Source organism: Alligator mississippiensis, chromosome 3, assembly GCF_030867095.1.
Source record: "Alligator mississippiensis isolate rAllMis1 chromosome 3, rAllMis1, whole genome shotgun sequence".
NCBI lineage: Eukaryota > Metazoa > Chordata > Crocodylia > Alligatoridae > Alligator > Alligator mississippiensis.
Genome location: NC_081826.1, coordinates 268769326 through 268784679, shown reverse-complemented (window position 1 = coordinate 268784679; position 15354 = coordinate 268769326). Strand labels below are relative to the sequence as shown.

The window sequence follows — 15354 nt, the reverse complement described above, 5'->3', positions numbered from 1 at the left end:
TAGATTTGATTAAGGAAGGCTGAGAGGAACAGCAAAGTAAGGACAAGAACCTGATTCAATATGTGATCCAGATGAGGGAGCAACTAGAGGTGATGCAGAAAGAGGCCTTAGAGAATCTTCAAGTAGCTCAAAGGTGACAAGTCACTCATTACAATCATACGGGCCCTATGAAATTCTGCACCAAGGGCCCATCAGTTACAAAGTGCACCAGCCAGACAGGCAAAAGAAAAAACAAGCGTACCACATCAATATGTTGAAACTGTGGCAAGCATGAGAGGGCCTATGCCTGTCACCTCACCCTGAAGAACCCAAATTGGGACCCTCCCTGGGAGAGGAAGATGTGGGAAGTGACGTGGAACTGGCCCCTCAACTGTCAGAAGAACAGTGATGACAAGCAGCAGAGTTGGTGGTGGAATATGCGGACATGTTCTGAGAGATGCCAGGGGAAGCTCAGGGCATGGTACACCGAATAGAAATATCTCCTGGCCAGGTGATCCATGAGAACTGGAGGCGGATTCCACAAAGGCTGCAGAGTCAGATAAAAGAAGAAGTTGAGATGATGCTAAAAAGGGGCATAATACAAGAATCCCACAGCGACTAGCAAAGTCCCATCATAGTAGTGCCAAAGACTGATGGGAAGATCCGCCTCTGTGTTGATTTTCAAAATGTAAATGCAGTGGCTAAATTCAATGCTTACCTGATGCCGAGAGTGGATGAGATGGTAGAGTTTAAACTGGTGGTTTGCAGCTGAGGCTGTAGGGGAGATGGAGACCTCATTAGGGCCCACAAGGGTGGAGCTACTAGGGCTGTGCGAAGCGTTGGGTGCTGATTTGATTCGAAGGAGATTCAGCCCGATTCGGCGACCAAATCTCCAAATCTGAATCGAATTGGAAGACCAATAAAAAGGTATGAATTAATTCGAAGCTCCCCGAATCAATTCAGAAAAGATTCAGAATGCTTTGGAGAGATTCAGAGATTCGGACAGTCCTCGCTCACTGCCACAGGGAGCTGGACCCAGACTCCATGCTAGTAAGTAGGGGGCGGGGGAGGGAAATCTGGAGGAGGGGGGAGGGAACCATGGGGGCACCCCCACCAAGCCCCATCCCCTGCCTGCTCCCCCAGGCCCCCTGAGCGCCCACGACTCCTGCCAGCTCTCCCAGCCCCATCAATGGCTGCCCCACCCGGCCCCAGTGTCCCAGCTCTTTAAAAAAAAACACCAAAAACCCTCAGTCACCGGCTGCTGCCAGGCATGGGGGGAGCACGATCCCCACTCCCCCCATACTGCTCCGCACTCCGTGGGGGGCTCTGCCACAAGTCCCCATCCCCCGCCCACTCTCCGAGCCCCATCAATGGCTGCCCCACTTGGCCCCAGCTGCTGGATCTTTAAAAAAAAAGCCCCGCACTCCCCTGCTGCTGCAGCAGCTGTCGGGGCTTCTGGGGGCTCATGGCAGAGCCCCCCATGCAGCGCAGGGCAGTGGGGGACAGCAGGGATCACCTTCTACCACTCCCTTCTATCCCTACCTTCCTCCTTCCCCAAATCACCACTTCCTCCCATTGGCCTGTGCCTCTTCACCTAATTACTGCCCCCACTCCCCACCAGGCCTAATTACTTCCTCTCCCTATGCCACAGCACAAAAATCCTCTTTCCCTGTTCCTTCCACTTCTTCACAACTAATCTCTAATTTCTTCAATGAATTGTGCATCCACACCAATATTCACCTTCAGTGCCCCTGTATCCTTAGCTCCACACAAAAAGTTGTAAAAGTCTGAAAATATTTTAAGCAACTCTTGTTTGGTGGGCTATGCATCAGGAGCCCTTTGACTAGGCAAACCAGAAACTTGCTTTTGTTTCATCATATTAATTTCCCCTGTTGAGGAAATATGAGTACACTATCTTAACTATGTATTAGTATTTCATCTTCCTTTTAATCACTGCTAGTTTCCTTGAAAATACTTTTCAAGTCAAATTAGTAGATTTTAAAGACCTTTAAAACATCCACCATTAAGCCAGATATTCTAGTCTTGGCGTAGCAGTTCAAAAAGGAGTTGTTACAAGGAATGTATACAAAAACATATTATCTAAAAACTATCAGTGGAAAGACACAAACTCACAATGTATGGGTGGAGATGAGGTTCAATTCCTCAAAACTGTGACATTTAGCCACATAATTACCATTAAAAACTGCCTAAAACCCCTCTTATTTCAACCCAGCTTTAGTCTTGCCAGACATTCACTTTTCACTATTTTAGATACATCATTACAAATCTATTCAGGCCTGGAAGTCAGAGCCATAGGGCATTTTTTTTTACATGTGCTCTGGGGAGGAGGCACTTTACTTAGAATGGCTCTGAGATCCACTCTAATTAAAGTGTTCTCACTGCCTCATGTATCAGCAACCCTGCACTTCAAAATGGTGGCAGACAAGAATTAGTTAAAACACCGCTGCCGCAGGCTGGCTGGAATGTGCTAATTAGGATGTTCCAACAGACTTGATTAATCAAGTCTGCTCTGACATGCTGTCAGTACAGCAAGTTAGAGCAGCATCCAGCATGGGCGACTAGTGCCTCTTGAGTCAGTGACCAGGGCGGATCCCTTGGCAGCTGATCGTGCTGACGGGGGGGTGTCCCCCACGGCCCATCTCACTGACCAGGGGGGGTCCCCCAACGGATCGCGCTGACCCCCACAGGTGATCTCACTTACCAAAAGCTTTTGCTGGTGGCCCCGCTCCCTGGCCGGCACTTGTAGGGGGTAGGGGCACCAGCACTCCCATATGCCCCCCTGCCCGCCACCTAAACAGGGAGTGCGGCCTGACAGGGGGTGCACCAGCGCTCTCAGGAGGTGCACATGCACCTATGTGCACCCCCTATGTGTTGCCACTTGCATCCAGGCACGTCTACAGGCACCCACAGTTTGAGGTACAGGCATGCACACAAAAAGGCTGGAAGGATAAAGTATTTTAAATGCTGCTTACTTAGAGGAGCATACATATATAGAGACACTTTTGCTCAAATGACCCTAGAAGTAGGCAAGTAAGGCGCACACAGGCATTCCTGGGAACCAATATACAATCACACAGTTTGATTGTAAATTGGGTCCTTATTGTGAAGATGTTGGCTAGTGCCAAGAGTCAAATCTAAGTAAGTCATTGTGGGGGGAAGGCTGGAGGTTGGACCAGGGGGACTAGCACATTGGCAAGTTTGGATGAGGAGTTGGTGGGATCAACAGATCTGTGGGGGGCATTGATGGGATTGGGGAGCTACCTACGTCCACAAAGAGGGGTTTAGTGGGATTGGAGTAGCTCCTGGTTTCACAGGAAAGGTTGGTGGATCCATGGGGGGGTTGGTGGGTCCACAGAGGGCACTGTCTGTCAGGGGTAGGGGGTTCAGAAAGCTAAAGATAGGCCAGTCAGGGTAGGAGGAGTAGAAAAAATGCAGCCCTGGGCTGGAGCAAGCAGCTGGGCTTTCCCAACCCCGGGCCTGCGCTCCAAACATGTTTGGTTAGATCAGGCATGGGTTAACCTGATGTATGTAGTTCACCTCCTAGGTGAATTAAAGTTAGATCAGGCCAGCCATTTTTTCTGCCTGATCAAACCTTCCTCAACATATACAGATCAGCACTTATGTATACCTGACCCTAGTTAGGTTAATCTAAGTGTAACGTGTACATGTACCCTAAAACTACCCAACAGCCACATAAGCCAGAATTAATTTCAGCATGTGTATTTTGTATACACATATACCAGTTTCCTTCCACTTTAAACGGACAAGCCAAGAATTTTATTACTACTGGGAAAGTATTATTTCATAGTTGGTAGGGTCGGAAGGGACCAGATCATCAAGTCCAACCCCCTGCTATGGCAGGAAAGAGTACTGGGGTCAAACGACGCCGGCTAGGTGGTTGTCTAGCCTCCTCTTAAAGTTCCCCAGGGTAGGAGCCAGCACCACTTCTCTTGGAAGTTGGCTCCAGATCCTAGCTGCCCTGACAGTGAAGTAACGCCTCCTGATATCTAGCCTAAATCTACCCTCTGCCAGCTTGTGACCGTTATTTCTTCTACTCCTGGTAGTGCTCAGGGGAACAGGGACTCCCCCAGTGCCTGCTGGTCCCCCCTGACCAGTTTGTAAATGGTCAGTAGATCCCCCCTCAGCCTTCTCTTGTGGAGGCTGAACAGGTTCAGGTCCCTTAACCTCTCCTCATAGGGCCTGCCCTGCTGCCCCCTGATCATGCAAGTGGCCCTCCTCTGGACCCTCTCCATGTTGTCCACATCCCTCCTGAAGTGCAGCGCCCAGAACTGGATGCAGTACTCTAACTGCAGCCTGACCAGTGTCGCATAGAGGGGGAGGATCACCTCCTTGGACCTGCTTGAGATGCATCTGTGGATGCATGACAAGGTACGGCTGGCCTTCCTGACCACTTCCCCATATTCTGGATTTTTTTTTTGTGACCTTCATGTTATTGTACTTTAGTCTAAAAGACTGTAAGTGCATATGATAATATATGATGACAATTTCCCATCCAGTGTATTTACTACAATATATTAATTCAATGGTAGGAAGATGCTATTCTAATATAAATGTATATTGTTGAAATTTATACTGATATAACATCTGCTTAAAGTAAGCTACTTTGTAAAGCTGTTTTTCTAAGTGTACAAATTCAGTCTTAGATTGGAAAGTCAAAGCGGGATTCATCACCACCACCAAAGATGCTGCAAGCCAAACGCAGTTGTTAATTATGGCTGTGAAATTCAACTGCCTTCAGATCATGTCTTAGTTCTACTTGGGGTACTTCCCTGACCTCAAATTCTACCCTCCATCATCACTGGTATCTTATCTTCAGCAAAAGACCTGACAGTATCACATATTGTAAATTGTAACTCCTCTTGCTTTCAAGAAACTTATACTGAAGAAGGCCCCCCAGGAGATAAAAGCTCAGGCCACTGTAGTTACAATTTCCTGGGCTGAGAAAGAATCAACTTCCAACCACGGTGTTTTTTGAATTTCTAATTATAACCACTCCACCCACGTCAATCCCTTATAAACAATCCTGATTCTTTACTAAAATAAGTCAAGCCATGTGGATAAACTTGAGGACATTTATTAATTCTAATTTTGTTGAAGAGTATAAAGTAAATATTGAAATAAATAGTCATTAGCCATAGGAGTTTGAACAGGTGTTAGGTGCAAGAGAAACTTTGAGGCTGTTTCTGGTATATCTATAAAACAGTTGTGCCAAAGCAAACTACTACGATATTTGACCTTTCTAACTTAGTTGTTTGTTAAGAATATACAATGCAAAATGTAAATAACTGCCACTGACCATAAGTAAGTCAATGTTTAGAAAAGATGAAAAGGACTGCTGCTGTCATATAAAACTGTCTGTAAAAATGTTTGTTTTTTTATCTGAAGTTAGAGCTATGTGAAATTTTACGTCATAAAAATGTTTAGGAAAACAAGTGGGAAAAAGTTAATAGAATTCAACTTCTGTGCGGTAACTTTAAGAGCAGCCAAAACCAACAATGGCTGCTTACGGGAAACAACTCGTTATGATAGCTGCTGGCCTCAATGAGCTCAAACACCAAATTGGTGGTCTGCCGTGATGAGACTGAAATCTATGTGTTCCATCTTCCAGGAAAATGGTGTAACTATCAGGCACTAGACTTTTCTGGAAAATCAAGAATGAGGTACTCGGCAACTTCTTACTGAAGCTAGCCCGCTGTGCAGGAAGAAATTGAAGATTCACAGGGCCAGGAAACAGAGCCAGGCTTAGGGAAAATGGTGCCCTGGGTGAACTTGCATTTTGGTGCCCTCCTAGCACCCCTCCTGAGCCCCCAGAGAGCAGCAGCCCCAAGGAGAAGACGCTGACAGCAGTACCCAGGCTCCCCTTTCAGCTCAGCGGTACCCAGGCTCCCCTTTCAGCTCAGAGCCCAGCAAGCACTTGAGACCCACAGCAGTAGTGCTGAGTGTGCAAGGGAACACGAGGCAGCTGGAGAGCATGGCACAGGCTCCCTGGATGCCCCACTTCATCCTCTGCTGCTCCCCTGCCCCCACTGGCTGTCTCTGCCAGTCTCATCACCACTACTGCTGCCCTCCACCGCCAGCCCATCCTCATCCTCCTGTGTCCTCCTCAGTGGCAGCCCTTCCCAGCAAGGTGGCCACTGCATGCTACCCAGGCATGGTGGCAAGGGCTCCAAGAGCTCTTGGGAAGAGCTACTGCTCCACAGGCAGCTGCCAACCGCAATTAGCCAGGATGGGAGAGAGGAGGATGGCCTCCTTCCACGCTACTGCCTGGCATGATTAGAAAAAAGGTAGAACTTTCAGCATAATAATTACTTGTGAGCACTCCCTTTCTGCACAGTAGTACTTTTTGTTTGGACTAATGACATGCTGGCTTTTGGACCTGACGTTTTCTTGGCCAGGCTATGTTAATTACCTTATAAAGAGGAAGCACTTTCATTTTACATTATGTAATGTATTGTTTTCCAAGTGGTGGTCCACAGGCCATGGGTGGTCCATGAGGCCCTACTAAGTGAGCTTCAGCTTATAGTGGGCTCTCCCTCTTTTTGATAATGGAAAGAATGCAAGATGATCCATAAGAAGTGGTGAGGGTTATCAGTAGTCTGTTGGTTCAAACTGTTTGGGAAACAATGATTTAGCTAGTTGTTACATTAGTCTTTGTAATAGGACGGTGGATTGTTTTGCACTTTAGTACCTTCATATATATGGCAGCATTTAATCAATTTTACCATTATTTTCCAACATTCTCCAACTTCTACAACTATTATTTGCAACAGGATGAGGTCTACTTCTACTAAAACTTTCTTCTACTACCCATACATTCATCAGGATGCCGTAAGACCCTAAGTTGCAACAGGTAGGGCTTTCCTGGCAGAGCCAGCCTTAGGGGTGGACAATGTGGGTGACTGCCCAGGACACAGTGATCTGGGGGGCACCACACACACACACACTTCTTTCCTGACCAGGATCTCCATACTTGAATGATAACTGCTACTGCTACTGCTGCTTTAACAGCACAGGCTGGGCTGCTGCTGCTGAGGAACAGGTATCACTACCGGGGTTTCTCATGGTGCTCTGCTTGCTCTCCTTCACCCCCAGGAGCATGGCTGACCCTCACATGACAAAGGCCCCTGGAGGAAAGGGCCATCATTCCACCCCTTCCCAGCAATGATATACCTCTGAGCATGGAATTGACCCTACCTGGCTCCTTGCGGCTGGCCTGTGTATGGCTCAGAAAGACTCACAGAAGGAAGGGACCCTACTGGTGCCCCTCTCGCCCTTCCCTACTTATGCTAGTGTATGGCAATCAGTCTGACCCTAAGTAGAGGAGCAAGACCCTCTAGCCAAGAACCTCTGGAGTTCACTGTGCCGAAATGGTTAAAAATAATTAAATGAATTGGTGAAATTCAGAATGGTAACAAAGTTCTTAAAAGATCCAGTCATCTCACAATAAATTCAATATGTTTTTAGCACATTTGGGCTAGTTTGGTAAAACCTTGTTAACAGGCTAAGTGCTAAAGAAGGGAATTAGGTGCTTAAAAGTATATTGATTTCTTAGGAAGTTTTAAAATACAGTGAGCTAATAGTTTGAAGAGTCAATTATACTGTTATTATGATTTACCAAGGGTAGAGGGGTTTTTTGTATTTTCCTTTTTATGTTTAAAATATAAAAAATAAAACAATAATAATAAAATTAAATATATATACCAATGAAGTGATTAACTTGTTTTTTTTATTTATGCAATATATATGCCACACTTCCAAAGTTGTTGTATTTTAGAAAATCTTGTGAGGTTGATGGGAGACCTTGATGCAGCTTGCTGCACTTTTATCAAACTATGCCCTGCTGATTTATGATGTCAGTGATGGTTAAACATATTACAAACAAGTGTAGCAGATTCTGCACCTGTTACCTATTGCAGAGCCAGGGCTGTTAGGCTAGATGGCAAGGGACTTCCATTGAGAAGGGCAAAACGTAACTGCGCCCCACTAGATGGTTCAGAACCTCTCATAGTAAAAGGTTATTCAGAAACTGCAGTGCTCAAAAAGTGATTAAGCAAGGATCAAAGGATCACATGAGTAATTCGCTAGGAACCCAAGGACTATACATGATTTGTATTAAATGCAAATGGCTTGTGCTCTTTTATACCACATTCTTGGCCCATTATAGCCACAGCTCCCTAAATGCTGAAGTTGCAACACTTCACCAAGCAGTCTTCGATGGAGATTGGGATAGTGCACTGTTCATAGGCAACGGAATTCTCTATGGTTTCTTACCACTATCTTATTTACTTATTGATGTGCTGGTGATGCACATGACTGCATAGCCAAATGATACTGAAAAACCTTAACTGAGAATGTTGTGACTTTCAAATTACCTGTCAATTCTAAATGCACATTTTTTGATTAGATAGGTGCAATAGAAGTATATCCATTTAAAACCTTTGAATCCCCACTTCTATATTTCTCTCTACTTGAGAAAATGGTACTGAGTGCATACAAGCACATGCTTTCTTTTCTAATGTTCTCTGCTTTAGCAGAACAAGTCTTGCAGTAGGAAAGACTCTTTTGTGCAAAGCAGTCAGTGTACCTACCTGATTCAAAACAATGTTTATGTGAAACTATTAAAAATCCTTGTCAATTTTAGGTGATCAGACAGGATGTAAAAATTAAATATAGTTGTACACACAACTGTGACTTAAATATGACTTTATAAGCTTGGAACACACAATCACAGCCCAGCTTTATTTTATTTTTTTAAAAAGCATCCAAATTTTTCCTCAGAGGCTTCCAATGAAACGCTTAAACTCACCCTCACTGCAGGCAGCACTGGGAGAGAAAACTCCATGGCCTGGCTGGGCCCAGCCAGTGTAAGTGCAGGCAGTGCAAAGCCTTCAGTGGGGCTTGGCCAGTGTAGTTAGCTGATCCTTTCCCGGTTCAGCTGGGGACCCATCTGAACTTGTAGCCCCCAGTTGCTGTCCTGATTGTGAAAGCATTGCCCTGAGGGAATGCCAGGGTCCGGATTGTGCCATGCTCCTTGATGGAGGTCCTGAAAGCTAAGCCTTCCTCCAGCTCACTGTCACCCAGCTCCACAGAGCTCTGGCTGCAACATGTCTCCAGCCCGTTGAAGGCTCCATGCAGAGGGATGGCCTGGCACTCCTCAACCTGGAGCCGTAGACGCTTCATATCCTTGCTCTCATCAAGCGTCTGCAGGGCAGCATGGCACTTGTCTGAGATCTCCTGCAGGATCTCGTCTACCCCCTCGCAGCCCTCCTGGCCGGTGGCAAACAGGTCCTCCAGGCTCCTCTTCACTGATCCCTTAGGGTGGGAAGCATCTGGTGCTTCCTGGGCCTGCTGGACCAACAGTCTCTGCAAGAGGAACCAAACACACCAATTTCACAGTGCCTGCCATGTGCTCCCCCTGCCCCCCACATTGGACCATAGCAATCCAGGGGCAGGTAGTTCCTGCTCCCCCAGGCCTGGAGCATCCCCTGGGCTAAGTGCAGACAGTCAAAAAGCCAAAGGCTGAATCGATTCAATCTTTGCAGGTTAGTCTAAACTGCAGAGATTGAACAGACATTCACTTTTGATTACAGAAGTACAGCCACATGCCTGCAGTAGCCCAGGCCAAAAGCCAGAGGCACTAGAACATGCCTTCCTGCTCAGCTAGTACAGACAGCTTGGGCCAAGGTTAGCCCACCCACCCTGCCAAAGGAGGTTTGCAAGGGAGGTGCAAAGTAGGGGTGTGCAAAGCGGGCCCTATTTTATTCGGATTCAGCCCAAATCAGAGATAGTGATTCAATTCATTGATTCAGATCACTGTCCCTGATTCAATTTATCCGAATCCAAATCTGAAGATTCAATGCTGATTCGGAGAATCAGCAATTCGGACACAGCTTTAAGAGGTTTTTTTTTACATACCTTGAGGTAGCAGGCGCAGTGATGCTGGGGTGCATGGAGCATCCCACAGGAGCGCAGGGGGGGCCCTCCACATGCCTGGCAGTGAACCCAGAAGTGGACCAGAAGTCCTTCCAGTCCACTTCCAGGTCTGCCAGGGAGTGTGCTGAGCCCCACCCCTCCACACCTTCCCATCTTGGCAATTGGCCACAGGGGGCCCCGGGTGCTTCCCCCCAGACCCAGGAGGTACCAGTCACCAAGCCATGTGGGCGTGAGGGGGCCCCCCAGCACGCTCTCCAGAAGTGGACCAGAAGTGCTTCTGGTTCACTTTCAGGTCTGCTGCTGAGCATACTGGGGAGCCTCCCCACTCCCCCCCCGCTTCTGTGGGACACTCCATGCGCCCCAGCATCACGGCATTCATGAGCCCCTACCACCTAGAGGTATGTAGAAAAAACATTTAAAGCTGTCTCTATGTCCGAATTGCCGAATCTCTCCAAATCAATTCGGAGGGTTCCAATTCGATTCAGATAGATTAAAGGGTCCTCAGAGTCAATTTGGATTCAGAGATTTAGCCACCGAATCGAGCAAAATCTCCACCAAATTGAATCAGGGACTGAAGCTTCGCACAGCCCTAGTGCAAAGCATCCTGGGATGCTGGGTGACTGAGTTAACTTGAATCTGGAGGGGATCTGGGATTGACATGCAATAAACTGATTTAACCTAAATTAGTTAAGTCTGATTCTACATCCATCCAGATTTATCTTAAACTGGTTTCAGCCACTTTGAAAGCAGTTTATGTGCACTGAACTTCTGTGGTGTTACAGGTTTGAACCAGTTTTCGATCACTTATACCAGTTGAGGTGTGATTTCTGCCCCTAGTCCTGGTGTCCTTGCTTCGATGCCATGAGGACAATAAGGAGACTGGGGTGGGGGAGCACTTACATTAAGCACTGAGGCCAGCTGCTTGGCCTGGCTAGCCAACTCCTTCAGCTGCACGTTCTTCTCCTTCAGGGATGTGATCTCCTCTTGCTTCTGGGATAAGGTGACGTGGAGCTGTCAGAGGAGAAGCAAGTCAAGCACCACTTCCCGGGTGCTGGCATGTGACTGCGCCATCCCACCAGTGAGCAGTGCGAGCCCCACACAGCCAGCACAGACCGAACAGAGGAGGGAGTTTGGATTGGCCGGCAAGAAGTAGGACATCCTCTGGGTGACACAGACCCCTGCTGGGTCTCTTCACCTACCTGGCTGTTTTCCACCAGCGCATCTCCCAGCGCTCTCTGGTTGTGGTCTGCCACCTCCTTCCAGTACTGCTCTGCCGGGGCAGCACCCGGTAGGCTGGGTTGCGGGATGGAGGCACCTGGCGCAGTCTGAAGGCAGGGGCTGAAGGCAGATCCATCACTCAGTGGGAAGCTGAACCCAGCAGCATCCAGTGGAGGTGGCATCAGGTCAGTAGGGTCTGCGGGAAGCCGCAAGAGTTACACGGCTCCACCCGGACACCCACCACTCCAAAGCCTCTGGCACCAGTGCTGGGGCCCGATGTAACATGGACCCGTGGTCCCTATTTGGGGGATGGGGATTTAGAGCAACCCCTGCAGGTCCCTCTGGGCTCCCCTCCACAAGGGCAGGAAATCATTGCTGTGGCCAAAGGAAGCCCCGAGCCGCAGAGACAGTGGCACGTCCCAGGTGCGTGGAGGGGGGGAAGTACTTGCCAGGAAGGAAAGTGCTGACAGCATCTCTGAACTCCTGGAAGTCGAAGCTGAGCTCGGGCTGCAGGCAGGGAGCCTAAAATGAGATCCTGCCTCAAGCACTGGCCGCAGCTCCCAGGCACTCCCACCTGGCCTCGGCCCCCACCTGCCCACCTAGACGGTGCCAGGAGGCAGCAGGTGCGTATGGCCATGCTGCCATTGAGCCACTCTGAAGATGGGAAGGAGCTGGTGCTGGCTCTCACCAGGCCAGGCCACGCTCGGCCGGGCTCCTTATGGGCAGCCCCAGAAGCCAATTACCCACCCACCACTGCCAGGTGTCCCGTGGTGCCACAGCATCCCTGTGCACCTGGCCACGGCCACGAGCAGAGCCAGCCCCTCAGTCCTGGCGCTGAGGAAAGCAAGATGAGGGCCAAATGCCATGCTGAGCCCTGGGGAAGCTGCAGCAGCCCAAGGCATCGCACCCTTCTGACCTGACCCATGCAATCCCTCCCCCCCACTCCGTTTCTTGTCCCTTGCAAGGTGCAGGGCAAGAGTTCCCTGCCCCTTCTCTTTGTTGTATGTTTCACCGCAGCAGGGACAAGTGTCCCTGAAATAGTTCCACTCAGGCGTAGACAGTAAGGGAAGAAGAATGGAGACTGGATGAGCAGGCAGCATGAGAAATTCTGCCCATTTTACAGATGAGGAAACTGAAGGCATCATGAGATCTGCCAACAGACCAGTGCTGGGAGTAGCAAGACAGAACTCCCTTTGCCCAGTACTGTCTGCATAGGTTCAGCTTTCTCCTCCCTGAGGATGCATGGCCTACAGCAGTCCTTTCCCTTCATCCTGCACCCAAAGGCAGTTTCTTCTACCCCCCTTGGAGTGGCCCCTTGTCAATCCCTTGCTATGGTGACAGGCCCACGCTGCCTGCCTCCCTTGCAAGCCTGCTTAGAAAAACACTGAGAAAATGAAGACTCCAGCAGATCTTTTGTTATGGTGTGGGTGCTGCGAGCAGTGTTGAGACTATAAATTGGGATTTCCAGTTCCATTTGATTAGTACCTATAGCCAGGGTCTAGGTTTGAGTCTTATCTCTGCCACTAGTGTGCTTGGTGACCTTGGACAAATCACTTCACCTCTGTCTGTCTCAATGTGCCCCTCTGTAAAATGGCAATAATGGTGCTGGCCTCCTATGAAAAGCACTGTAAAGAGCTGGGTATTGTTTTAGTGCAATAGCAACCAGCAGCCCCAGCGTGGGTCTAGTCCCCATGGCCCTAGGAACAGTACAGACATACATCAAGAGAATCCCTGCCCCCTCACAGACAAGGAGGTTAGAGTGGCAGTGATGGCACCAGCTGGCTGGATTTGAGTGAATTAAAGAAAAAAATTCTAAGACACATGGAGATGCCACCAGGAACAGGGGTTCCCACTAGTCCCTTTCTCCAGTCCTTATAATAGATAGCTTCCAGAGTGCTAGCTACATGCACTGACCCTCACACAGTCTCATCCCTGGGGCAAGCTGGCAGCCTCCCTTCCAGGAATTGCCTGTTAGAAATCAAGCCCTTTCCTTTGCTGCTCAAGTCTGCCTTATCCTTACTGTGCCAGATCCAGACAGCAGCAGGAGTCCCCCTGTGGACTACAGTGGGCTTCGGATCAGGACCTGCACCCAGAGCAGGATGTGTATGAGAGCAATCACTGCTCCTTCAGCAGCAGCAGCTCCCATCATGGTTGTTACAGCACCTCAGGTGCCGCGATGGTCGTGGTGGCCTCCAAACTGACTTGACTTGACTGGAGCTCGTACCACCCGCCAGGCTGGGAGCCCCTTTCAGCATCTCTGATGCTTTCAGTGCCTGCTGCCAGCACGTCTGACAACCTCGATCACACGCTGCTCCTGGTGCCTCTAAACAAGCCAACCCGGGGGCGGCAGATTCCCCTCACCCACAGTCCCGCATCGCATCAAGAGCCGGGGCCAGGAGCAGCTGTTCCGAGCTGGAGCCGGCGCGAAGCTGGTCCTGACTCAGGATTTCAGAAAGGCAAAGGTCACTCCATCCCCGGCTGCTTTTCCGCACCACGGCTCGGCCAGAGGCTGCGGCTCAGGGCAGGACTGACCTGCCCCGGTCCTCTCCCCCAGACGCGCCGAGTGCGAACGAAACCTTGCCCTTTGCGGAGCGGCAGCCAGGGCATCGGCGGCTCCTCTGGATGCCCGGTGGAGACCCCGCAACTAGCGCCCCGCAGCTGGCTCGCGAGACTTGCTGGAAGCTAGAAACAAAGGCACCCGGGCGCGCGCAGGGGCCGCGCAGTGCCACCCGCCCCTGGCACCCGGCAGGAGCCCCCCAGCGGGCCCCGGGGAGCCGGGCCGGACAACAAGGAGGCCGGAGCCCGGAGCCCGGGCAGGAGGCGGCGGGGCAGCCCCCGACACTGCCCGGTACCTGCTGCGCGGCCGCCGCGCCCGACGCCTCCCGCTGTAGCAGCGAGGTGCAGTCCGCCAGGTCCTGCCAGTCGATGGCGGCGAGCGCTGCGGGGAGAGCGAGAGGAGCGGGCTGAGCCCGGCCCGGGAGGCGGCCCCGCGGGCGCTGCTCGGCCCCTGCCCCGCTGCCGCCCGACTCACCCGCATCCACGGCGTCGGCGGGCGGCTCCGCGTACACCGCGACGGGGCCGACCCGCGGGGGCGCGGGCGCGGGCGCGTGCTGGGGGGGGCGCGCGGGCACGCACCCGGGCGCCGGGCCGGCCCCTGCCCTCGGGCCCCGCACCTTCCTGCCCGGCTTCCTGCCCAGCCGGCCCGCCAGGTCCTGCACCCTGTTGGGGCAGAGGCTGCCGAAGGCTTTCCTGCCACCCTGCATGGCGCGGCCGGGCTGCGGCGGCGTCCGCCCGGCGGGGGCAGCGCCTGCCATCTGCCCGCGGCACGGCCCGGCCCGGGCCGAGGCGAGGCGAGGCGAGGCGGGGCGGGGCGGGACGGGACGGGACGGGACGGGGCGATCCCGCCGTTGCAGGAGCCCGCGGGTCTCCAGGGCAGCGGGGTCGGGCCGGCGGCAGAGTCCGCGCCAGACGTGGCGCCTCCGCCGTCGCGGGCGCCCAGAGCAGCCTGGCAGCGCGCTCCGCCGCGCCCCTTGCGCGCACGCTGGCGCCGGGCCGGGCCGGGCCGGGCCGCGAGGAGCGGAGCGGGGCTGGGCGCGGGCAGTCCCTCCCGCCCGCCCGGGAAGGGCTGCGAGTCACCCGCGCTTACACGGGGCGAGCCGCAGTCTCCCGCGAGCAGGTGGCTCCCAGCGTCCAGGGTGGGAGGTCGGGTAACCCCCACATGGGCTGCGACACAAGAGCTGCGGGCTGTGCTCTCGCCATCTGTTCCTGGAGGCTGGAGAAGCGGCGGAGTGCGGCGCTCCCAGCCCGCGAGGGTGTCCGGCACAAAGGGAGGCGCCGCACGGCTGGGCTTGCGACACGGGCAGGCCGGCGGGATCCAGCCCTTCTGAGACCCGCTGATATATCCACGCCGCACGTGGAGCAGGGTGTGGGGCTGGGGAGAGCCCAGAGGGACTGCATCAGCATCAGGTGTGGTTTTAGTTCAGGAAAGAGTAGACTGAGGGACTCCTGGTAGCAATCTTCCAGTACATGAACGGGGGTTATGAGAAGGCCGGTGCCGGCTTCCTTTGCAGCAAAAAAATCATTAGCATTAGGAAAAGTAAAAGCTTTCCATCTATAAGAATAAGGAAGCGCTGCAGCACCCGGCCAAGAGGTTGTGTGATCTCCTCAGTGAGGGAACAGGTG

The 15354-nt window shown here is 51.7% G+C and overlaps 1 protein-coding gene across 1 annotated transcript; it reads right to left on the bottom strand.

The window, feature by feature from the left end:
- Positions 1 to 8746: 8746 nt before the first annotated feature.
- Positions 8747 to 14435, bottom strand: MCIDAS (multiciliate differentiation and DNA synthesis associated cell cycle protein). Its single transcript, XM_059723551.1, has 5 exons — positions 14025 to 14435; positions 11622 to 11694; positions 11154 to 11368; positions 10855 to 10965; positions 8747 to 9384 (listed from the first exon to the last, which is right to left on the bottom strand). The coding sequence occupies exons 1-5, from the start codon at positions 14433 to 14435 to the stop codon at positions 8953 to 8955; spliced, it is 1242 nt and encodes a 413-aa protein (XP_059579534.1). The 3' UTR covers positions 8747 to 8952.
- Between the last annotated feature and the right edge of the window lie 919 nt (positions 14436 to 15354).